General features: G+C 44.9%; 1 protein-coding gene across 1 annotated transcript in view; it reads right to left on the reverse strand.

Moving 5' to 3' along the window:
• The window catches only part of LOC144688604 (uncharacterized), a 144,183-nt gene that overhangs the window by 85,710 nt on the left and 34,222 nt on the right, over nt 1-24,251 (reverse strand). Inside the window, exons 3-6 of the mRNA XM_078555373.1 lie at nt 17,851-17,925; nt 14,689-14,862; nt 13,733-13,890; nt 2,445-2,621 (exon numbers count right to left, since the gene is read on the reverse strand). Coding sequence (XP_078411499.1) covers nt 2,445-2,621; nt 13,733-13,890; nt 14,689-14,862; nt 17,851-17,925 — 584 coding nt within the window. The remainder of the gene's footprint in view (nt 1-2,444; nt 2,622-13,732; nt 13,891-14,688; nt 14,863-17,850; nt 17,926-24,251) is intronic.

Below are 24,251 nucleotides of genomic sequence, written 5' to 3' on the forward strand. Positions count from 1 at the left end.
GCATAAGCCTTGGACTCCTTCCCTATTGGGAACACATGCTGTCCTTGATTGCTGAGTCTATCTTAATGAATGGGACTCCTGTAAAAACATTAAGATAAGAGATGTGGCTTAAAGGAAGGCATTGTCCTAAGTTTATGCCAATGTGCAAAATTAGCTAGAACCTATGCGGTTAACTCTGTTAGGGGGGAATTAAATATATATATAAAAAAAAACACAGTGAGAATTTGCTGAACATACTTAAAATTTCCAGGCAGCCATTGATGCTAAACATATTAACAGTTGAGGATAACCAGATGGACATTGCATGCAAAGAGGCTTTGAGTTTTTGTGTGATTTACACAGAAGTCAAGAGATGAGCTAATGTCCAGTAACAGGGAGGAAAGCCTCTGTCAGGCAGGACAATTCAAGTGGTGCAATGTTGCAGTGAAGCCTTGAGAGCTAGACTGGAGATAAAACATGGCATAAAGTTAGATTAAGTATGTTCAACCCTCAGACAAGGGGAGGACAAATGGTTTAGCTTAGATATGGCAAGATGAACAATGGACAAAGAGGGGGCTTTGATGAAACATAAACAGTCTTGAGTTGTAAGAACCAAGGTCTTTGCGAACGTATTTTAATTCTGATTGGATAGTATAATTATGTTTACATCCTTTAGAATAATTGGATAGCAAAATCACATGTTTATGTACTCAATAGGATAGAGATAATGGAACAGGTGTGTCAGTTACCAACTGGATGTATTCAAATGTACTCAAATGTATTATGATAAGAAAAAGTACAAAAGTAATGAAATGTAATCAATCTGGGAGCTGGGTCTTCATACTTAGGGATGATTGCAGCTCCCGTGCATATGCTTGAATAAAACTGGTTAAAAGGAAGCCTGAGTCTCTGTGGTCGTTGCGGGATCGGAGAGTGTAACATCTCCTCTTCAACTCTCATCACATTATTGACAAACTATGGACCAATAAGCCATTTCCAACAATTTGGCTGAGGTGGGCTTACAACATCTTCTGAGTGTAAAAAAAGGGGTTTCGAGAACCATCCATGTGTACATCAAGTATGGAAGAACCGGTTTAGATCTTCGGGGATACTTGAGTATCTTATCAGTGCAAAGTTCGTTTCCAATAAGCTTCAAGGCAGATGAGTAATTGGTACTGGGATTAGGTCAGTGATGGATTCCCTACCAGTAGAAATCCCAGGAGGTGTAGTGACTGTTTCTCTGTCAGTGTGAGGAGTTCAAGTCGTTCAGTTCTCTTGGATTGATTACCCATTTGAAAGTGTGGAGGTGGTAGAGTTTCACTGATAAGTATACTTTACCTATATTCTGCCTCTGTTAGTTGATAAGTTTCTTAAACTTGCTTATAACCAATGCACTTCAATACTATTTACTGATGTGGTGTCTAAGTCTTTGCCTGATGGTTATATCTCTGTCCAATTTAAACAGTTTAAAAAGGCAATTTGGGTTCCAGTATTTGGCAATGTACAGCTAAACTGGAACAGTCTAAAATAACAAACGCCTCCTTTTTAAACTTATAACAATGCAAAATTGGAAGCAGCACACCATAGTAGTTTATCAGCTTTATAAGTGTTTTAACAACACTTAAAATCAATTTATCCATTTCCTCTTTTTCACTTCATTCACCTTTTGTCTCTGTTGATACAGTCCGATATAATGGGGCTAAAACAAATAATACTTCATAAACAACAATGAAGAGTATGGAGGCAGCCTTAACTGTGAAACGCTGTCATTGAAACAAGATGATGAGAGTTTGAATGTTTTGCAAGTTTCATCAATTCAAATTGAAAATTCATGGTGAAGTTTAAACAGGCGAGGAGCTCCAGTTAATCTGTATCTTCAAGAATGGACACTAGCTGAAGCTTATAAAATATAGGAAGAGATGCATTAAGCTTTAATAAATGGATTAGATTTCTTGTGAACTAAAATATTAGTTTTCTCAGAAACCTAATTGAAATGAAGGGTGCTATAATACTCACTGTGGTTATTGAACATTTCTATATGGGAACACTCTGAAAATATCAACAATATCTTAAGAACATCAGTCCTAATTTCTAGAACAGATTACCATCTCCTCACTGGATATGGTCCTATCCATGCAGAAATATTTTATTTTACTCAGTACTCAGCAACAGAACTAACAGGTCAGGGACTTAACTAATACAAAAATAAAAAAAAGATGATAGACAGCACATAAGTCTGATGACCTCATGCAGCACTTGGTTCCTCACTGGTCCCATCAGGCCCAAGGTACCCCCTTTGAAAATCTATTCTGTAGAATGTATTTTAAAATTCTCAAATGCTTCCTTTAGTAGGATCAAACATAACTTACGAGTGAAATGTTACTCTGGAGAGCTCTGAGCATGAAAATCATTGCAGCTCACTTTATCAATATTCATATGGCACACTCAAAATGAAAGTCACTTACAAGTAGCAGTTTTTCTTTGTGACCACAGTGAAGGACCCATTTCCCACCTCTTTGTGTACACTCACATTACCATCCGACAAATAAATCACATTTGGAGTCAAGCCCAACTGCTCGCTCACGTCACCAAGGTTGAGGCGCTGAAAAGATAGTTCTCCTTTATGTAACTGCACACAGTATCTAAAACAAATACAAAAGAATATAGAAGATGAGGAGTATTTTCTCCTTTAAAAAATGTACAAAGGATTCTATTTGGTATACTGGAGTCAATATCTTAACCACCAGTTTATGCACTATACAGTTGACAATTCAAAATAATTTTCTGCACTACAAATTTCAATTACTACACAATTTTAATCAGGCAGTATAAATAACATTGGAAAATGGAAATTTAGTGCTTAATTTGAATTATTAGATAATTCTAATTAAAGAATTTTGAATTAATAGACTGTGTAAGTAAATGCTTTAGTGAACTCTTGTGATACAAACTAAGCACTGCAAAACAACACTAACAAAGTAGGCCCTTTTTTGGTTTATTGGGTGGCATAACAAAAGAACACAGGCTAGGGAAGCTGCATTGCATGTACAGAATCTTATGAGACTCATCAATTACTTCAACACATCTAAGCAGCAGTGAAGAAATCAATTGGAGAGACATAGACCACCATTTTGTCTCATCTGTTGACACCAGTTTGCTTTCCTATGCTGATCCCAATGATGGATGACAAATGTCTACCAGGTTGGTGTCTATGTTTAAATCCCAGGGGCAGGAGGCCACGGATACTTGGTTTCCTGGGGAGTGCTGAAACAGATCAGCTGGTGTATACAAATTTCAAATTGCTAGCTATAACCCTGCACAACTGTTCTGATGGAGCTCAAAGGTTGCTGAAAGCACAAGTTTTTAAAAAGTCTATGGGGAGAATTTTCTCCCCGTCAAGGGCGGGGCTGAGCGGGAGCAGGCGCAGCTGCGGGCAGGTTCGCAGCCGATCGCCACCCGCGATCAGCTGGGCGCCACCATTTTACGTGGGCGGGCCAATTAAGGCCCACCCAGCGTGACGCGCACCCGGAAGTGCTGAGCGCTCCCTGTGCAGATGGGAAGAGGCTGAGTCGGGGCCTGCGCGCGAAAGAGCGCAGAAATCTCCTTGAGGAACAGAGCTGCCTCAGGGAGTTTAATTTCATTGTGAAAAAGTGAATAAAAGATTTTTTTAAATTATTCGGACATGCCCCCTCATATGACAGTGTCACATGAGCTGGGACATGTCTATGAATTTTATTAAAATTTTTTATTAAAGTTTAAAAACCTTCATGAAACCTCATCCCGCCCGCGGATGAGGTTCTACGAAAAATGCGAAGGCCGCCTGGGCTCTTCGCCTGCCCGCCAACCTTAAGGTTGGACGGGCAGCCCTGTGAATTATTTTAATTGGCATTTAAATGGCCTTAATAGGTGTTTGACAGGTCGGCGGACGCGCAGCCGACTCCAGTGCGCGCCCACCGAACTGAAGATCGGAATGACACACAGTGATGTCGGGACACATGCCCAACGTCACTGTGCGTCATTTTATGCATCGGTGAGCAGGCCCACCTCCGCAGCTGACCAGAAGATTCAGGCCTACGTGTTCTAATAGGCATACCAGAACACCTCAAACCCAACACAGTTTTGTTCACCAGCCTTTTCGCTCCAAGGAATTTCTTGACCAAGTTTTACACTCAGAAAATAGAAGCTAAAGTTATCCCATGACAGCACATGTTGCACAATAGCACATGTAGAACCCTCCGGTACAGAAGGTGATCAATCAGTTCATCATGCTAGTTCTTTGAAAGTGCTGTCAAATTTGTCCCATTCCTCTGCTCCTTCCCCATAGCCCTGCAATCTTTTTATTTTCAAGTATATGTATTATGCCACATATCAATCTAGAAAAACTCCAGTGAAGACTCAAAAATGAAACTATCCATACGTATTTCTAGTATTTCCATAATACATTGATTTGCTGAACTCGATTACCTTTCTCTCTCCACTGAATGACAGACCATAGTTTGGGTACTGCAAACTTGAACTACTTTGCAGATGGAGAACTTTCAGTCTACATCTGTAATTGTTCTTTAAGTTGTACAATGAAAACATTAAACCCTGAAACAAGCTCACTGACAGGCATAAAAGTTCTTCATGGCTGGTGAGAATTGTAAATTTCCTTCTCTGAGGCACCTTTTCAGAACTAAACTGACTCATCTGCAAAAATATATCTTCCTAGGTAGGAACATAGGAACAGGAAGAAAGCACTCAACCCTCAATCCTGCTCCATCATTCAATGAGATCATCACTGAATTGTACCACAACTCCATTTTACTGCCTTAGTTCTAAATCCCTGACACCCTTACTGAACAAAATATGTCCACCATAATCTTGAAAGTTCCACTTGTCCAAGCGCCCACAACCTTTTGGAGGAGACTTCCAAATCCCAACAATCCTTTGTGCGAAGGGATGTTTCTGATTTTATCCCTGAATGGTCTAGCTCTAATTTTAAGATTATGACCCGTCAAATCTTTATCTGTATCTAGCCTATCAGATCCTTTTCTCCTTTTAGCCACCTCAATCAGGTCAACCCACAATCTAAACCTGGTACAAGTATTTTCTATATTCAAGACAATAACTGCCAAGTTTAGGCAAGTGAGCAAAAGCAAGCATTTTGATCTCCACTAAGGCTCATTCTAACCGTTACACAATTTCAAAAGGTCCACAGAAGCTACGGGCTGAGTTTTGAGCCCCTGCCTGGGTCAGGAACATAGGTGGTCAGGAGCTAAAAATAGCCCCGACTAGCATGCCTATTCCCGAACTCCAGCCTGTCTCCAGGTCATTTTTGCGAAGGCAGGATGTGGGTGACAGGGCTACCACTCAGCGGGTAGCCAATGTCACTCAATAAGGACCTACTGAGGCCAATTACAGGGAGGCTGATTGGGAGTCAGCCCCCAGGTCTCCACAGGCAGCTGGAGCTTGTTTAGATGCCTGGAGACGGCCTCCCATAAAGACCCACCTTGCCTGCCTGGATTCACCAGTAGCCACAGGTCACCATGTCGAGCACCCTCGCACTCTCCCCACCAAACATATTGCAAGTGGTGGCCTGGCCGCAAGATCCATTATTTTAATTTAAGATCTAAAATTGCTGGAGAGAGAACAACTCAATTTAGAAGCATCTTCTCCCTCACTTGGCATCTATTTCAGCTGGCTGTTTCTTTCAAGCTGTAGGCCACTAATCGGCCCTCCAGTTTTGAGATCCTGGCCAGAATTTTCCCATTGGCGATTTGGGGGCGGGGCCCGCTTGCTGACGGGAAAATGATGCGGGATGATGTCGGGAGGAACCCTAGACGTCATCCCGGTCCATTTAAATTTTTAGAAAGGCGGGCGGACAGCGAAATCAGCTGTTCGCCCGCCGACCTGTCAATGGCCAATTGAGGCCATTGACAGGATCATTAAGCTCATTGAAAGACCTGCCCGTCCAACCTTAAGGCTGGCGGGCAGGCCAGGAGCCCCAGCGGGCTTCTGAAAAAAGATAAAACCTCATCCACTGGTGGGATGAGGTTTCATCTCAGTTTTTAAAAAGTTTATTAAAGTTTCACTCATTTATTAACATGTCCCATCTCGTGTGACAGTGTCAAATGAGGGGGACATGTTAATAATGTTTTTCTTTCTCTATTTTTAAAGTTTTTTAAACATTCAGCGCTCTCCCTGAGACAGCACTTAGTCTCAGGGAGCAGCGCGCTCTTTTGCGCGTATGCGTGAAAGAGCGCACTTTGGCAGATGGGGAATCCCTCCATCCCCCACACAGGAATTCCCATCGGGCAGGCCGCTGGGCAGGCGTTAATTGGCCCGCCCACTCAAAATGGCAGCTGGCCCCGTTTCAGCGGCGGAGTTCGGCTGCCCACCCGCCGCCGAGCCGGTGGGGCCCGCCCGCCCATCAAGGTCAAAATTCTGGCCCCTGCCTCCTTAATTGGTCAGCAAACCTGTCTCCAGGCCAAATAAGGCGGTGTCCCAAGAAAATCACAAAGAGTGACTGTTTCTCCCCCACCGTGGTTGTGTTCAAGACCCTGAAACAGTCCCAGCCTCTGTTTCCTCCCCTTGAGGAAAAAATCCTGCCCCATTGCTTTCCATTCACCACAGGTTTTCACTCTGTTATATCGAAGGGTCAATTATACAAAATATATATGTTTGTGTCGGGCCCGAGTGAAGAGAGCAACAAAATTTTATTTGCCATTTGAATAGCAAAATAACGTGATATTATTTATCTGGAGATGCTTTCTTGCAGAAATTCTGTTAGACAGGAAGTCTTATGCCCAGCCCAACTGAACACCAGCAATCCAGGGCAACCTGCTTAAAACCTTAAAGATACATTGCTCCCAACATATGCAACTAAGGCGTCAAAGTACCCTCCCACAAGGGCTGTGAAATAATATAAATTAGGCATCTGTATGTAAACTCTTGATACAGTAATTTCTGAAAATGTTTAAAATGGTTTTCTTTATAATCACCAAAAGGGGTACATAACGATGTTTTGAAAGCTGAGCAATATGGTCACCTTCTTAAACACTGTGCAAGCACACAGTGTATTGTCATGGCTAACTGGGGATAGTGCGCTGCAATATCGAGCCCCACTGCTCCCTGAGCCATGACAAATGTAAAAAGTTTGATCAACCCACCTAAATGTTTCATTTAGGTTAGCAGAATATGAGCAACAGGTTTGTAAACATAATAAGTAAATAACTGTCTATTGAACAAGCTGTCATTAACCAGTGGCAAAATAAAGAAATATGAACTGCTAATTTTGAACTCTATCACCTAAATTCTCTTCTTAAATCCCTATACACACACATACAAGACACATAAGGCATACAAAAACATGGATTTTAAGGGTGGGATAAAACAGTTCAATAGCACCAATTCCAGAGTACAGGATTCGATGGGTTGATTTTGATTGATGTCTCCCAAATTCCTTTCAGCTCTTTGCTGATGACACAAGATGGTCTTCCAGCACTTTCAGCCTTTAGTTTACTGGTTGAGCACTTGCCTTTCAATGTTTCTAACAGTAATTTTTCCCTTTTCTTCTTGACAGGGGTTTTCAGGGAGAGCAGGTTACAGAGATATGAGGAGAAAAATCTGGAATCTTACACGCACAGGAGAGGGAGGTTTTAGGTCTTTTTCCTTTCAGGCTAGGAGCTATTCTGTTGCACTGCTCTCACACAAACCCTGGTCACCTGGTCAGGAGCCAATTAAAACGTTGTTGACAGGCAGCTCCCCATTAGACCAGATCCTTCCTCAGCACCATCCTGTCTTTCATGGAACACTCTGATCCAGGGCAGAAACATTGTATACCTCCTTCACATTGTTTCAGTACGCATGTCCTTCAAACTGCAGCCGTTGTAATTTTAATCCACAGTCCAATAGAATTTTTTTTTAAAATGTTCTTTATATTATTTAAAGTCAAAATGTTCACATTCCTCCTGCAGCACAGTCTGGACTGCATTATAGTGTCTTCATTCCTGTTATTTTGAAAACTAAACCTCAATGAGTGAGACTACTGGTAAGGGATAACGCGAAACAGAGAATCTATTCCATTCATGCCTCTCAAACAGGCTGCACGTTTCTTCAACATGCTCACTGCATCTAGCTAATTTAGGATCTGTCCCAATTATACCTGATGAATTCAGGTCAGCTCAATATTAAATACAATAGGCAAGTATTCACTTTACAACTGGAAATGTAAGCATCATTTGAAGCTGTTAAACTGGTCATGTGCAACCACATATATTATTTGTCACACTTTATAATAGCTTACACACAACAGAATACAGTATATTACTGAGGGCAGTGTGTGAACATTAAATGATTTTCTAGAACAAATAGAACAGATGGTTTTTATTCTTTTGCACATTAGACGATCACTGAATAGTAGTTTAAATGTTCGAATTATATTTAACCCTTTTCTGGACAATTAAAAAAAATTAAGTTTGAGCAATTAACATCAAACCAGCATTTGACCAAATGTTGCATCAAGGAGCCTGAATAAAGCTGTAGTCAATGGGAATCAGGGATAAATCTCTCCATTGGCTGGAGTCCTACCTAACACAAACAAAGTTGCTTGTGCTTGTTGGAGGCCAATAATCACAGCCTATGGACATTGCTGCAAGCTTTCCTCAGGGGAATGTCCTCGGCCCAACCATCTTCAGTTGCTTCATCAATGGCTTTCCATCCATCATAAAGTCCGATGCTGGGGATGTTCGCTGATAATTGCACAATGTTCGGCACCATTTGCAACTCCTCAGATACTGAAGCAGTCCATGTCCACATGCAGTATAACATGGACAACATTCAGGCTTGGGCTGATAAGTGGCAAGTAATGTTCATGCTACACAAGTTGCAGGCAATGACCCTCTCCAATGAGAGAGAATCTAACCATCTCCCCTTGACATTCAACAACATTACTATCATTGAATTCCCCCACCATCAACATCCTGGAGGTTACCATTGATCAGAAACTGAACTAGTTTAGCCATATAAATACAGTGGCTACAAGGGCAGGTCAGAGGCTGGGAACCCTGTGGTGAGTAACTCACCTCCTGACTCCCCAAAGCCTGTCCACAATGTACAAGGCATAAGTCAGTAGTGTGATGGAATGCTCCCCACTTGCCTGGATGAGTGCAGGTCCAACAATGGGCGGAATTTTCCACTTGTGCCAGTGACAGGAACCGTGGTGGGTGGGGGCACTTAATTTTGCAGGAGGCAAAAAATCTGTTTCCCAATGGCAGGGTAAACTGTTGGAATTTTGTTCTCTCGACTTTCAAGGCGGGTTAAAGGCATGTTGAGTTCCCAACAACCAATGTCAGGAACCAACTTTGCATGCATTAGCATCTCACGAGTGTTCATTCAAAGGCGACCCCGCCAGAATTAAACTCCCCCTCCAAATTAAGTTTGCTGCTAGCAAGAATTTGGAACATCCAGTTTTACGACTGTATATAAGTGGCGTGCACCGCACTAGCTTCACCTCTTCCACAACTTTGAAGTCCGTTGATGTTGCTTTATTTTTCTTGGGGGCCTCACATAACTTCATTTTTATTCAGTGCAATTAGCAAACACTGCGCCAAGGCTGGACAAGGGAGACAGGCGAAGGCTAGAGGTGGGGGAGGGAGCGGGGCAGGGTGGAAAGGTGGAGCGAAGGCTGGACAGGGGAGGAAGGCTTAAGGGGGAAGGGTGGGGAGAGTGCCTGGGGAAACGGGGGCGGCGGCAACATCAGGGGAAGGGTGGGGGGAGAATAATGTCCAGGGAACTGGGAGTGAGTGTGTCCAGGGAAGTAGGGGGCGGGGGGATTGTCTTTGAGGGCAGGGTCGGTGGTGTCGACACTGGGGTCCTGGGGGGAGAACTCAGGGTACTGATGATAGGAGAGAACAGTCACAATCAGAAGGGGGATGGGATGCGGTAGAGTGGTGGGTCCAGGGTGATTGTCTGGTAGGTGAAGGTCTCATCAGGTGAGTCACGGAGTGAGACTATATAGTTAACTCAGATAACAGGAGGGGCCATGGTCAGGGTGGGCATGGGGATGGTGACGGGGGACGGCTCTGAGGAGAGGAAATGCATTTGGAGGTGGATTGTAATAGGGCCAAGGGTAATTGGGGGAGGTTCAGGGGTGACAGAGGGGAGAGAAATGCTGATATTGGGTGATGAGGGGAAGCTAATGGGTGATGGGGGAGGGTAGAAGGCCATGGAGTGAGTTTGAAATATAACGCACACCCTTTTTTCCAAACTGACCTCATCCATGCAGTCAGTCAGTCAGTGAAATCCCTCAAGGTGGAAGGAGGGTCTGTTCATGTGGGTGGAGTTCAAGGTCAGCATATGTGGGTGACTAAAGGGGCATCCTAATAATTATGAGACGCCTGCGCCAAAGATGCTCACTTGAGTTCTCCTCTCTATGATGAAAACCACATTGCTACAGGTTTGTTCCCGACTCACGTGTCTCATAACATTGAGATCCCAGCAAGGTGCAGAGCTGCCATTCATTCTGTGCCATTTGCCATTGGCTGCAGTCAGAGGCAGGGATGAAGGGAGGGAGGGAGGTACACTGCTGGTGGAGGGCAGCCAACTCAGGACTCCAAACCTCCAACCTCCTGGGTAAATGGCCATGCTTGACAAGGGATCATGTGGTTAGTCTTTCTATGGTGATAGTGTCTCCATAGAGTCGCAAGGATTGTGGAGACAAGCAGAATAGTGTCCACTTGAGACTTCTTGCACATGGCTCTCATCATACTGGTCAAAGAGCAATGACTCCATAAGCATTAATGTATGAATGGGAGGAACACCCTCTCTGGTCCTCCAGGATGTCCTTTATCTAGAAAGGTGGGGGTGAGGATGCCATGTCTAGATGGAGGCCAGGTGAAGAGCTTAGCACTTGCCTGTTGGCCTTGAGATGGAGGGAAACCTGAAAAGGACATGTATCATTAAAGTATCATTTCAATTTGTTCACACATCCACTGAGGTGTTGATCATGCAGGCTACAGGCAACCCTGCCTTGGTAATGGCTCTTATCCAGATGAGGAGAAGGAGAGTCCATTGCAGGTTGGCACAGGGCCATGACGAGCAAGGGCCTGAGCAGCAAGATGCAGTGGAGCCTTTATAATTTCAAGAGGCAAGCAAACAAGGGCCACTGCAACCAGAAGCACTGGCCCGACTATGGGTGTATCACCGGCAGTGCTTTTATCTAGTGATGAGCAAAAGGCAATGCCAGAGGCATCCTTGTATATCCCGGAATGTGATTGCTCACATATGACAGCTTCTCCAGTACGAGCTGCAGCTGTAAGGACTATGCAGGAGTAGTGCAGACTTCCTAGCCTGCAATGAGTGTATGTCTGTCTGGGTGCCCTTTAAATATGGCACCAGGGCATTCGACCCTTTGAGGTAATGGCAGCTTCCAGCTCGCCCTGACATGAGGTTCACCGAGCTCCTCGTGGATGCATAATTAATGAGCTGAAAATTGGAAGAACACGCATGTTCACCCACCCCGCCGCCCAGCAGGAACTGTATGTGCACCTACACCATATGGACTGCAGCGGTTCAAGAAGGCAGCTCACCACCACCTTGTCGAGGGAAATTAGGGATGGGCAATAAATGCTGGCCCAGCCAGCGAAGCCCACATCCCATGAATGAATAAATAAAAAAACAATCATGACAACTTTCCTGCCTGCCACCGGACTTAATCTCTAGAATGGAAAATTCCACCCAATACCCAAGAAACTCGACACGATCCAAAACAAAGCAGCCTGCTTGATCAGCACCTCATCTACCACCTTAAACATTCACTCGCTCCACCTCTAGTACACAGTGGCAGCAGTGTGTACCAAGTGCAAGATGAACTGCAACAACTCACCAAGGCTCCTTCGACAGCAACTCACAACCTCGATGCCTAGAAGAACAAGGGCAGTAGACGCATGGGAACACCATGACCTGAAGTTCCCCTCCAAGCCATACACCATCCTGACTTGGAAATATATCGCTGTTCCTTCTCTGTCACTGGGTGAAAACCCTGGATTTCTGTCCCTAACAGTAATGTGGGTGTACCTATACCTCATGGACTGCAGTTGTTCAAGATGGTGGCTCACTGCACATTCTAGGGATATGCAGCAAATGCCAGCTTTGCCTGTGGCACCCACACACCATAAATGAATTTTAAACATTAGCATTCCAGGCAGTATTAACAGGTTTCAATCTGCATTAGAATCTTCTGTTTAAGAAAAGTGGTATAATATTTTCAAAATTTAGCAAATAAAATTCAGTAAGGATTATAATAATGCAAGATACATATAATAAAGTAGTTAACATAGATAACTTACGGGGAATATTTAAATATGATCAGATAAGCCTCACTAGAACTGGTTGCTACAAGAACTAATACAAATATAAACACCATTTTTAGAAGAGAAAGGATGCAGATAATGGTGCTCATTTTACCTCAATTGGGAATTAGTTATTGTAGCTGGCTATAATTGTCACACATCTGAATACAGACCAAGAAGTGTGAACTGGAATTAAAATCATTTGAAATGGGCTTCAGAAAATCTGAATTTTGCAGAGAACTACATTACTTACAGGGGAAAAAAGCAAAAATCATAATATAAAACCCCATGCAATGCATATTCTTCCTGCACAGCACCATATATCCTTGATTTGTCATTATATACCACACAGGTTTACGAAAGATGAGAGAAGACATGAGGCATGCTGCAACGGAAAACTAATGCTATCACTTACCTACGTAGAAAAATGGACTACTTATAAGGTTTGGATATATTTGTATTTGTTGGGCTCATTTGGGAAGATGGACAATTAGGGATTAGCATTTACATAATTAAGATTGGAAGAAAATTGTCATAGTAGATGCTGAGAGTCTGTTTCTCCTGCCTGGAGATTCCAGAGCTAGTGTTCACAGTTTCAGAATAAAGGGTCAGCCATTTAGGACTGAGATGAAAATAAAAGGAAAGATGTGCATTTATCTGGTACTTTCTTGACTACCAACATCTAAAAATGACTCACAGCCAAAGAAGTACTTCTGAAGTGTAGTCTCTGTTGTAATGTAGGAAACACAGTAGCCAATTACACACAGCAAACTCCCACAAAGCAATGGCTAGATAATCTGTTTGTTAATTGATTGAGGGTTAAACATTGGCCAGAACACCGGGGACAACTGCCCTGCTCTTCTTCAAAATTGTGCCATGGGATCTCCTCCATCCACCCAAGCAGGCAGTTGGGCCTCAGTTTAAGATTGCATCTAAATTACAGCACCTTCCACCATGCAGCACATCCTTAGTACTGCAGTGGAGTGCCAGCCTTGATTTTGTACACAAGCCCTGGAATGGGACTTGAACCCAGAACCTTATGATACATCGAGGATAAATTTCTTCTCTCAGATGGTTGTAAACCTTTGGAATTCTCCAGAGAGCTTTGGGCTCTCGGCCATTGAGTATATTCAAGGCTTAAATTGACAAGATTTTTTTTTAATGAAAATAGAATATGGATGGAGGCAGCAAGATTGGGGGAATAGAGTTTAAGTAGAAAATAAGCTATCAGCATTTTGAAAGGAAGACTAGGCCCAAAGGCACATATGGCCTATTCCACTTATCTCTTATATTCCTATAAAATATTACATGTAACAGAAAATTTCACTATAGCTGATGGAACAAGACAAACCTCGCTGGAAATAATCAGAGAAACATTTTGTTAAAAGGAATAGAATTAATCAAGAATGCACAACATGTACCTGTTCCATTTGACTGAAGCAAGGCCTCCTTTCTGCAATTCCAACTGCCCCTCTTTTATGACCTCAGGCTCTTGTTGTGGGGTAAAACTGTCCCTCTCATGTGTCGGATGGGTCGCATTAATGTTATTTTGAATGATTTGGTTCATAAACTGAATAATCTGTAATCAAAGTTGAAGAAATGCAAATGAAATCACCACATTAAACACATTCAGGGCACTGGAACAAAGACCAGACTATCTGAAAAGCCTACTAAATGTCAGATAATGTTCAAGGCAGGACACAGTGATTCAAACAGCAGGAAATAAGCAATTTAACCAGTTTATTGCTCTTGCATTTTTCTTTAAAAAGCAGGATTTTACTAAACTTACAAATGGAATGTTACATACCGTTTATCAGGGTTCAGCTTAAAAAGTTAATAAAAGTTAGATCTCCAGCTTATGCTGAAGTATCAGATCTCAGCGTTGGTGAAAATAGAGGTAAAATAATTGGGTTCATTATTCCAGGCTGAGAGTGTGAAAAAAACAGCCAAGGTTTCCTATTCCTAAAGAAAGGGGGCGGGGGGGGGGCAGGTTGGGAGTGTGTATAATTAGGCTCCGCTTTGATACTGCCCCCTTAACCTACCTCCACAATGGTCAAATTGCCTGCTGGCACTCTCTGCAGGTTCAAAAGTGAATAATCACCACAGGGGTGAAGTGTCAGAAGGCAGTCAGCGCCTGTCAAGCCATACCCTAAAATGAGCTTGCAGCTTCAGGAGAGGAAGAAGGAAGGAAATTGCAAAGAGAAGCAATTATGAAATATATATTCAGCTGACATTTCCATTTGCACTTTCCCCATTGAGCAAAGCTAGGAGAGAAAATTGTCTAAAATATCACTCACTACATCAGTCAAGCAAAGAAAAGTTTTTAAAATATGAATTGATTCAGTGTTTGGAGAATGCAGAAACATTTGACTATTACCTTTATTCTATCTTCAGCAGAAGTAGCTTCAAGTTCATAATCGTGGTGCCTTAAAAAGGAAATGCTGATCTTCTGTCCTTCAACATGTTCACACGATTTGATAGATTTAAATGAAAACTGTTTCTTAATAATACCTTTTTCAATATTGCACAAAAGCCTTGAATTATAATCAATCTAGAAAGGAAATACGCATTAATGGGACATCAGTAATTACAAATCAATGCAGTCAATAGCAACAGTAGCAATGGACAATATTTGGGGGACACTTAAGAAGGAAAACATTTCATGAGGGAATCGGTTATTGACAAAGAAGAAATAAAATTCTGGGGCAATCATGCAAGACCAATTGTTTTCAGGAAATTCCACATGATCTCCAAGCAAGTAGTGCTTTAATTTTCACTTCTCGTTGTGATTTTAATCACTTTTTTTAAGTGGCGAGAGGCTGCTATTATTGAATGCATATGCCACTTTGTGATATGGTTTGGATTGCACTGTTTTAAAGATTTGTCAGCATTCAATTGTGTGCTTTAGGATGAGGTTGATTACAAGTGAAGCAAAGTTCAGCCAATGTCCATACCAACTTCATACTGACAAACCGCCAGTACTCCACACCGCCAAAACCAGATTATGTGGACATTTATCACATTGCTGTGTGCTTGTGAGACTTTGCTGTGCCCAAATTAGCTGCTGAAATTTCCTACATTAATGAATACTTTTCAAGTGTACTTAATTGACTCTGAAGTGCCTTGGTGGTGAAAAGTACTATAAAAGCACAAATCAGTTCTTTACTTACACTGCAGAAATCTTGACATAGTTTATATTGCAGGGTGCAACAGCAGAAAAACTGCACCTATGTATCTCAATAAAAGCTCCTCAATCTGAAACATTTTGAACTCTCTCTCTCTGCAGATGCTGCCTAAATTGCTGAATATTTCCAACATTTTCCACTTTTATTAACCAAAACAGATTATCTGGTCACTGATTTCATTGATGTTTGTTGAACCTTGCTGAGTGTGAACTGGATAACATGTTTTCTACATGATAACACTGGTTGTAAAGCACTCAGGACATCCCAAGGTCACAAAAGGTGCTATAACCTTTCTTCTATATTCTGTGCACTAATTGTATAAAAACTATTTCAACATACATTTGCATTTTTCGTAAAAGTGAATTACTTGATGGAAGCGAATTTCAGAAAAAAACTGAACTTACCTATCTCAATATTAAACAGTGCTATTTGTTTTAGTGGCAAGGTTTCTCATATTGTAAGTTAATGAATACCAATATTTCAATTGTTTCATTTGCTTTGTTTTTAAACATTTAAAATCATACCAAAAGTAGGATTTAAAGGTTATCCAGTCAGAAGCTCAACGTCAAACATCCTGAGCAGCCTGCCTGGGCTAATTGTTTAGATTTAAACTAACTGCCTCGATAAACATACAAACATACGAATTAGGAGCAGGAGTAGGCCACTCGCCCCCTCGAACCTGTTCCGCCATTCATTAAGATTATGGCTGCACTGAATGTAACCTCAACTCCATATTCCTGCCTACCCCCGTTAACCTTTCACCCCCTTGTTAATCAAGAATCTATCTAGCTCTGCCTTAAAAATATTCAAAGACTTTGCTTCCACCTCCTTTTGAGGAAGAGCGTTCCAAAGACTCATGACCCTCTGAGAGAAACAATTTCTCCTTATCTCTAACTTAAATGAGCGACCCCTTATTTTTAAACAGCGACTCCTAGTTCTAGAACTATTCACCACTACTGATAAGTTTCTCCCTGCTCTTCCAACCTGGAACATAAATGCATAGACCTTAAAGATGTACTGAACATGGAAAAAATGAAATCACAAGAAATTTCATTTGCACATACATTATAATCTCAGCATTAATGATTTTGATCATTGTGAAAGAGCACTGCGGTAGATTCTGACTCTGATAGCAAAAAGCAGGCAATAGCAAATCAATAGTGAGTCTCATAGCTCTCTTGACTTTTATTTCCACTCACACCACCATTCATTCTTATGCATACTTGGGATGAGGGAGCCGCTGACAAGGTTGGCATTTATTGCCCATCCCTAATGGCCCTGGAAAAGGTTGTGCTGAGTCACCTACTTGAATCGCCTCATGCCATGTGGTGTAGGCACACCTGCAAAGTTGTTAGGGCGGGAGTTCCCTGATTTTGACCCAGCAATAATAAAAGGACAGTGATATAGCCTCAATTCAAGATGGTGAGTGATGTGAAGGGGAACTTTCAGGTGGTGTGTTTCCATGCATGTGCTGCCTTTGTTCTTCTAGGTGTCACAGCTAGTGGGTTTTGGAGGTGCTGTTGAAGAAGCCTTGGCAAGTTGCTGCAGGTCATCTTGTAGATGGTACACACTATTGCCACTTTAGCTGGTAGTGGAGGAAGTGAATGTTTCAGGTGATGGATGGGCTGTTTTGTCCTGGATGGTGTCAAGCTTCTTGAATGTTGTTGGAGCTGCACTCATTCAGGTAAGTGGAGAGTATTCTACCACACTCCTGACTTGTGCCTTGGAAATGGTGGACAGGCTTTGGGGAGTCAGGAGGTGAGTTCTTTGCCAGAGAATTCCTAGCCTCTGACCTGCTCTTGTAACCACAGCATTTATATGATTGGTCCAGGTAATTTTCTGGTCAATGGTAACTCCCATGACGTTGACAGTGGGTAATTCAGCAATGGCAATGCCATTGAATGTCAATGGGAGATGGTTAGATTCTCTCTTTTTGGAGATGGTCATTGCCTAGCAATTGAGTGGATTGCCTAGCAATGCCTAGCAATGGAGTTACTTGCCAATTGTCAGCCCAAGCCTGGATACTGTCCAGGTCTTGCTGCATGCGGGCATGGCCTGCCTTAGTATCTGAGCAGATTTTTTTAATACAAAGTCATAATCTACCCCATGATCTTTTCTTTTTTGTCCAGAGAGGTAGAAAGGACAGATGAACAGAGCATCACCGTCATCAATGATTTCATGAGAAAGTGATCCAGTATTGCAGTTCAATGTAATTTCCATCATCATCTTAAAGTGTTGACCAATGGAATAAAAAGGTTTTCAAATTGCTTTCATTGAAGATCATGCTTCCTTAAGCAATGCGAATTAAACTGCCACCTCAGATATTTAGCGACAGAGAAAATTGTTCAGCTTACCATCAGTACTCTCTTCTGCCTTCTGTATCGATTATGTTTATAGACAGAAAAGTTGTATTGTGTATTTTCAGGCATCTAAACACAAAAAAATTCAAATTGCAAATAAATATTGTTATGGGTTTCACAGACAAAGAAACACCCTGGTGCACAAGTTACAATCACTGTGTTTTTTTTATTCATTCATGGGACCAAGGTGTATGTTTCCAGATCCCCTCTGGTATCAACAGTGAAATGAGACAGGTGCTCGCGTTATTTGCTTGGTAGTACAGAATTTGAGAATTTGCTAAAAAAAAAGACATGCTGTTCATATAAGAAATAGGAACAAGGAACATTGGCCATTTAGCCAATTGAACCTGATCCACCATTGGTTAGAATCATAGCTGATTTGATTGTGGCCTTAACTCTTCTTCCCTGCCTGTCTCCTTTAACCCTTAACTCTGCTGTCGATCGAAAATCTGTCTAATGTAACCTTGAATATAGTCAATGACCCAGCCTCCACTGCTCTCTTTGGAAGAGAATTTCAAACACTAGCAACCCTTTGAGGGAAGAAATTCCTCCTCATCTCCATCTTAAATGGGGTTGCCCTCTTATTTTTAAACTGTGGTCCATTGTCCTAGATTCCCCCACGCGAAGAAACATCCTCCCAGCATGTAGCCTGTCAAACCCCCTCAGAATATTTTTTTGTTTCAATAAGGTCACTTCTCATTCTTCTAAACTCCAATGAGCATAGGCCCAACCTGCTCAGCTTTTCCTCATAAGACAACTACTCCATCCCAGGAATCAGGCCAGTGAACCTTCTCTGAACTGCTTTCAATTCAAGTATATCCCTTCTTAAGTAAGGAGACCAAAACTGTACACAGTATTCCAGGTATGGTCTCACTAATTCCCCTAGAGCTGTAGCACAGCTTCTCAACTTTTATATTCCACCCCCCTTACAATAAATTCCATTTGCCTTCCTAATCACTTGCTGTACCTGCTTGTTAACTTCTTGCGATTCATGCACAAGGACATCCAGTTCCCTCTCTACTGTAGTATTCTGCAGTCTCTCTCCATTTAAATAGTATTCTGCTTTCCTATTCTTCTTGCCAAGTGGACAACCTCAAACTTTCAGCCGCCGAGTCCGATGACAACCCAGTGGCCAGTTCAAAAAGGCGCAGGTAGCCCCAGGGAGGCTACCCACGTCAGAGTTGCTGCAACGACATGGCTGCAAATGAAGATGTAGACGCCAGGCAGGAGGTGAGGTCAGCTGGGCACTTGGCCTCCCCATTTTTCCGATGAGCGCCTCGCTGACCCCCTAGAGGAGGTGGCTGCCAGAAGAGACACCCTTGTCTACAGAGGTGGGAGGAAGAGGCCACCGCACCTCACAAAAAGGACATGGGAGGAGGTGGCAGCCCGGGTGAGCAGCCACAACATGGTGCAGCGCACCTGGGTGCAGAGCCAGAAGAGGTTTAATGACATGCTGCGCTCAGGAATGGTGAATGCCATGTTGGCATGAGTCAGTGTGTCCAAGTGTTTTGGGCTGGCCATCCCCCCATGGAGCTCAGGGGTGTTAGAGTCTGAGTGCCAAATGTCAATCACACCAGGGCTGGCCAAGGGGGTGAGCCCTGGCTGCTTTGACTGAGTTCCTTGCGGCTCGAGGGCCACGACTCAGATGTGCCCTCAACTGGGGTTGGCCAGGCTGCAATGGCGCTGCAGGTAGAGAGTGGACTAATCAACGCTCCTCTGTCCTTTCAGGAGAAGACATCCCATAACAATATTGGGTTGCGGACTGGTGGAGGACACCTACACCTCCTCATCCTCTCCTTGGAGTTCAGGAGGCGCCATGCACCTCGGACAACCGACTGCAAGGAGGCTGGGGTGTCAGACAAAGGTAAGAGTGCAGTGCAATGAGGTGAGAGTTTTGGATGCTGCAAACAACCAGTCTCATCAGGCTCCAGGCTGGATTCCTCATTGATCATTGAAAGACAATGGGCAGGATCTTTAGGTTGGAGAGCAGGGGCAGTGCCCGCTCGCTGACGCAAAATGAATCAGCTGTGCGCCCGCCGACCTGTCAACGGCCTATTGAGGCCATTACTAAAACAATTTAGGTAATTGACAGGGCTGCCCGTCCAACCATAGGGTTGACGGGCAGGCCAGGAGCCCCGGCGGGCTTCAGAAAAAGCATGAAACCTCATCCACGGGCAGGATGAGGTTTCATGAGGGTTTTCAAATATTTTATAAAGGTTTGAGGTAAAGTGATGGACATGTCCCAACTCATGTGACAGTGTCCCTTAGATCTGCTACCAGGCAGCAATTCTCAGGACCTCCAGGAGCTACCCCTGACACCGGAGGACCGCCATGTTCCAGAAACACCTGCATCACACCCACTCTCTGAACCAGGCACTAGCGCAGATACCAGCAGCTCAGTGGGCATTAGTTTAGCAGCTAGTATCTCGGTGCCCATTGTTGATGGCACTTCACACTGTGAAGTGCAGGTGGAGGCAGAGTCCTGAGGATGCCAGCAGTCAGAGGACTGCTGGAGACCAGGACGATGCTCAGTCGAAGGCTGATGATGGGCCTCTGGAGTCAGCCATTAAGCAGCAGATGCTGGATGTCCAGTGGGGAGTGTGGGAGGATCTGACAAAGATCCATGAGGGTATGCGTGCCATGGTCTCCGTTGTGGAGGAGTCCTTGTGGAGCATCAGCACTATGTTGACCCTCATGATGGAGTGCAATGCCTCTTCCATTAAGATAGTGGAGACACAGCTCCAGGAACTGAATTGGGGTTCCTGGGCTTGTGCTCGGACCTGCAAGCCCTCACACAGGCACTGACCTCAGTGTCCATGTGTGAGATGGATGAGGCACCCAGTATAACAGCTAGGTGCCCATCCATCAATGGCGAGCAGGGAGGTCCACAGCAACCTCATGTTGGCGCACAAGCTGCTCATCTCTGCAGCTCCTCTCAGGGCGCTCCGGATGACGGCAGCAACACCTCCGCTCTTCTGCCACCGAAGCCTCCTTCGGCATTGCACGTCGGACATATTGAGGTAGCTGCATCACCATCTATAAACCCTGGCAGCAGGATTGTCTTCTGCGGCCCCTTCCACCTTGGACAACCTGCTGGCCCTGCGCCCCTTGTGCCTGCACCTCTCCTCCTACAGTTCGCTCCCCTGGAAGCTGCATTGGGACACCTGGCCTCTTCTCCCTTCTGCCCCTCTCTTCCTCCTCAAAGTAGGTGCCACCAGCGGAGAGCACCATCCCCATTATCAGCGTAAGGGAAGGCTGACACCTGGAAGGATCCACATGGGCTAAATCCTCTGGGGGCCTTGGAGACACCAATGAGTCCTGAAATGATGCCTGGAAATGCTAAGAATGAATCCCCGAACAGAGATGAAACTGCAAAGTACCGTGAAGCAACCAGCAGCAAACTATCTCCAAAACTCTTCACTCCTCGCTCCCTCTCTCAAGGGAGACAATGACCTCCCTTTGTCAGATGATTGGGCCTGAGATCGGCTCCGACTATGTGGATGGACACCCCATGCTAGTGGCTCTGAAGGTCAGTGGCCCTCAACTTCTATGTCTCCGCCTCTTTCCAGGGCTCAGTGGGGGTGTGGAGTCTCCCAATCAGCTGTCCACTGTTGCGTGAAGCTGGTGACAGATGATTTGTTCAGGCAGGTACTGACCTTTATTCTTTACCGTACAGACGAGGCTAGCCAGGCTGAGCGAGCCAGAGGCTTTGCAGTGATTGCTGGGTTCCCCCGCATCCAGGGTGCCACTGACTGCCCATAGCCAAACCCGTGTCCCCCCTTCATTCCTGGACCAGAATAGATAAAGTAAACATAAATGAACATCAAATCACCCATGAACAGTCCCTCTTGTACCTTTAACTTACGTTTGCGAGTGCTACATTCTGGTACCACGTCCTCAGTAGCACCGGCATTGGAGGCAGCCTGTTGAATCTGCTCTTTAGTTGGCCTTGATGACCTTGGTGGTCATCCTCTGGCCTGTGCAGCCTGTGCTAGCCCCACCTGGGAGGGAGCGGCCAGTGCCATGGCTGGCATCTCCCCAGTCATTGCAGCTTCATCAGATGTGACAGACACTGCCAGAGGGGCAGAGGAGCTGCTGCCATCATCCAGAGCACCCTGAGAGACAGACACCACAAGACAGCAATCATCTCATGTGCCAACGTGAGGTTGCTCTGGACCTTCCTGCTCACCATTGATGGACAGGCACCTAGCTGGGATACTGGGTGCCCAATCCATCTCCCACACTGACACTGACCGCCTGAGGTCATTGCCTGTATGAGGGCTTGCAGGTCCGAGCATGACCCCAGGAACCCCTGATTCTGTTCCTGGAGCTGCCTCTCCATGAGAGTCGCCACTGTCTCAATGGAGGAGGTAGTGCGCTCGGCCATGAGGGTCGGCGCAGTGCTCATGCTTCGCATGGACTCCTCCATAACAGAGACCATGGCACGCATTCCCACATGGATCTCCACCAGATTCTCCCACACATCTCACTGGACATCCAGCATCTGCCATCTAATGGACAACTCCAGAGGCTCATCAGCTGCCTTCAACTGAGTATCGTCCTGGTCCCCAGCTGTCCTTCGACTGCCGGAGCCCTGAGCACTCCCTGCCTCTGCCTGCACCTCAAGCAAGTGTGAAATGCCCTCGTCAATGTGCACCAAGATATTAGCTGCTGATCTAATGCCCACCGAGGTGCTGGTGTCTGTGCTGCTGCCTGTTTCAGAGAACAGGTGTGATGCAAGTACAACAGAAGCTGGGTGGTCCTCTGGCGTCAAGGGTGGCCCGTCAGGGTCCGCAGAACGAACACATGCTGGCGAACCTAAAAGCGAGAACAAGGACATGTCATTAGCTAAGGTCTTCACACTGTCACTGTGCATGCCAGGTACCCTGGTGAGACCATGGAGATCTGCATCACGGTGCCATCTTCTTTCAATGATCAATGGGGACTCCAGGTTCGAGACTCCCATCAATGAAGAGACTACACTAGAATGGTTGCACAAGCCAAAATTCTCACCTCTGTGCACTGCACTCTTAACTTCATCTGGCAGCCCCACCTCTTCATGCCCGGTTGCATGGGGAGCATGCTGGCTCTCAAGCTCCAGGGCATCTTGCTTGAACCTGCGGAGCAGCAGGGGGTTGGGCTGCTCTCAGCCTGTACCTGTCCTCTCTGCCTGGTTATTACTCGTCTTCTCCTAAAACAACAAAGGAGTATTGATTAGTCCACTCTCTACCTGCAGTGCCATTGCAGCCTGGCCAACCCGACCTGGGTAACACCTGGCAGGGCACATCCGAGTCGTGGCCCACGAGTCACAAGGCACTCAGTCCAAGCAGCCAGGGCTCACCCACCTGGCCAGCTCCGGCATCATTGACAGTTGGCACTCAGACTTTAGCGCCCTCGATGTCCATGGGGGGATGGCCCGACCTACAACATCTGCACACTGACCCATGCCAACATGGTACTCACCCTTCCTGAGCACAGAAGGTCATTGAAGTGTTTCTGGCACTGCGCCCATGTGCGCCGCACCACGTCATGGCTGCTCACTATTGCTGCCATCTCCTCCCATGCCCTCTTGGTGAGGTGCGGTGGCCTCCTCCTCCCATCCCTGGGGACAAGGGTGTCCCTCCTGGCAGTCACTTCCTCTAGGAGGATGGTGAGGCACGCATTGGAAAAGCAGGGGGCCAAGTGCCCACCCAAACTGCCCTCCTGCCTGCCATGTCCAGCTGCACTCAACTCCATTGGGAACTCTAAACACAAGTCTTTCCATGGCAGCCTTCCAGAGGCAGCCTGGGCTGTTGTTAAACCGGCCACAGGGTCACCATTAGGCCCAGCGGCTGACAAGCCCCCGCCCCCACTTGGCCCTTCCTGGCCAGCACAGAGCCGTGTTTCACACTGGGTGGGCCTTAATTGGCCCGCCAGTGTGAAATCGTGGTCGGGGCCCGATCGCAGGCAGCAGACCGTTTTCTGGCCACTCCCAGGCCCGCCTACAGCCACTGTCTGACGACTTCAAAATCCTGCCCCACATTCTGAGTTTTGCAAGCAAGTGCTTGGCTGAGTACGATCACTGCTCTACCTATTATGTAAAGCTAAATGGACATGCTCAAAAAAATTTCACGGTGCTACTGTGCATTAGCAACACAAGTGACATTTTCCATTAACAGGATGATGCAATCAAGCCAAAAAGGCACGCTGCCTACCACACAAATAGGTAATGTGGCATAAGAACTTCAATGCTGACGCTATGCCAGGTAGACAGGTATACATCTGATGGATCATTTCAAACATCACATCCCTACAGCTGTTGGCAATAGGACAGGTGTTGACCGTACTCAACCAGCCCAGGTTTGCGAATCTCAGAACATAATGTCTAACATTAGATGTGATTGCACGATTAGGCA

The sequence above is a fragment of the Cetorhinus maximus genome, chromosome 13 (genome assembly GCF_964194155.1).
Source record: "Cetorhinus maximus chromosome 13, sCetMax3.hap1.1, whole genome shotgun sequence".
Taxonomy (NCBI): Eukaryota; Metazoa; Chordata; class Chondrichthyes; order Lamniformes; family Cetorhinidae; genus Cetorhinus; species Cetorhinus maximus.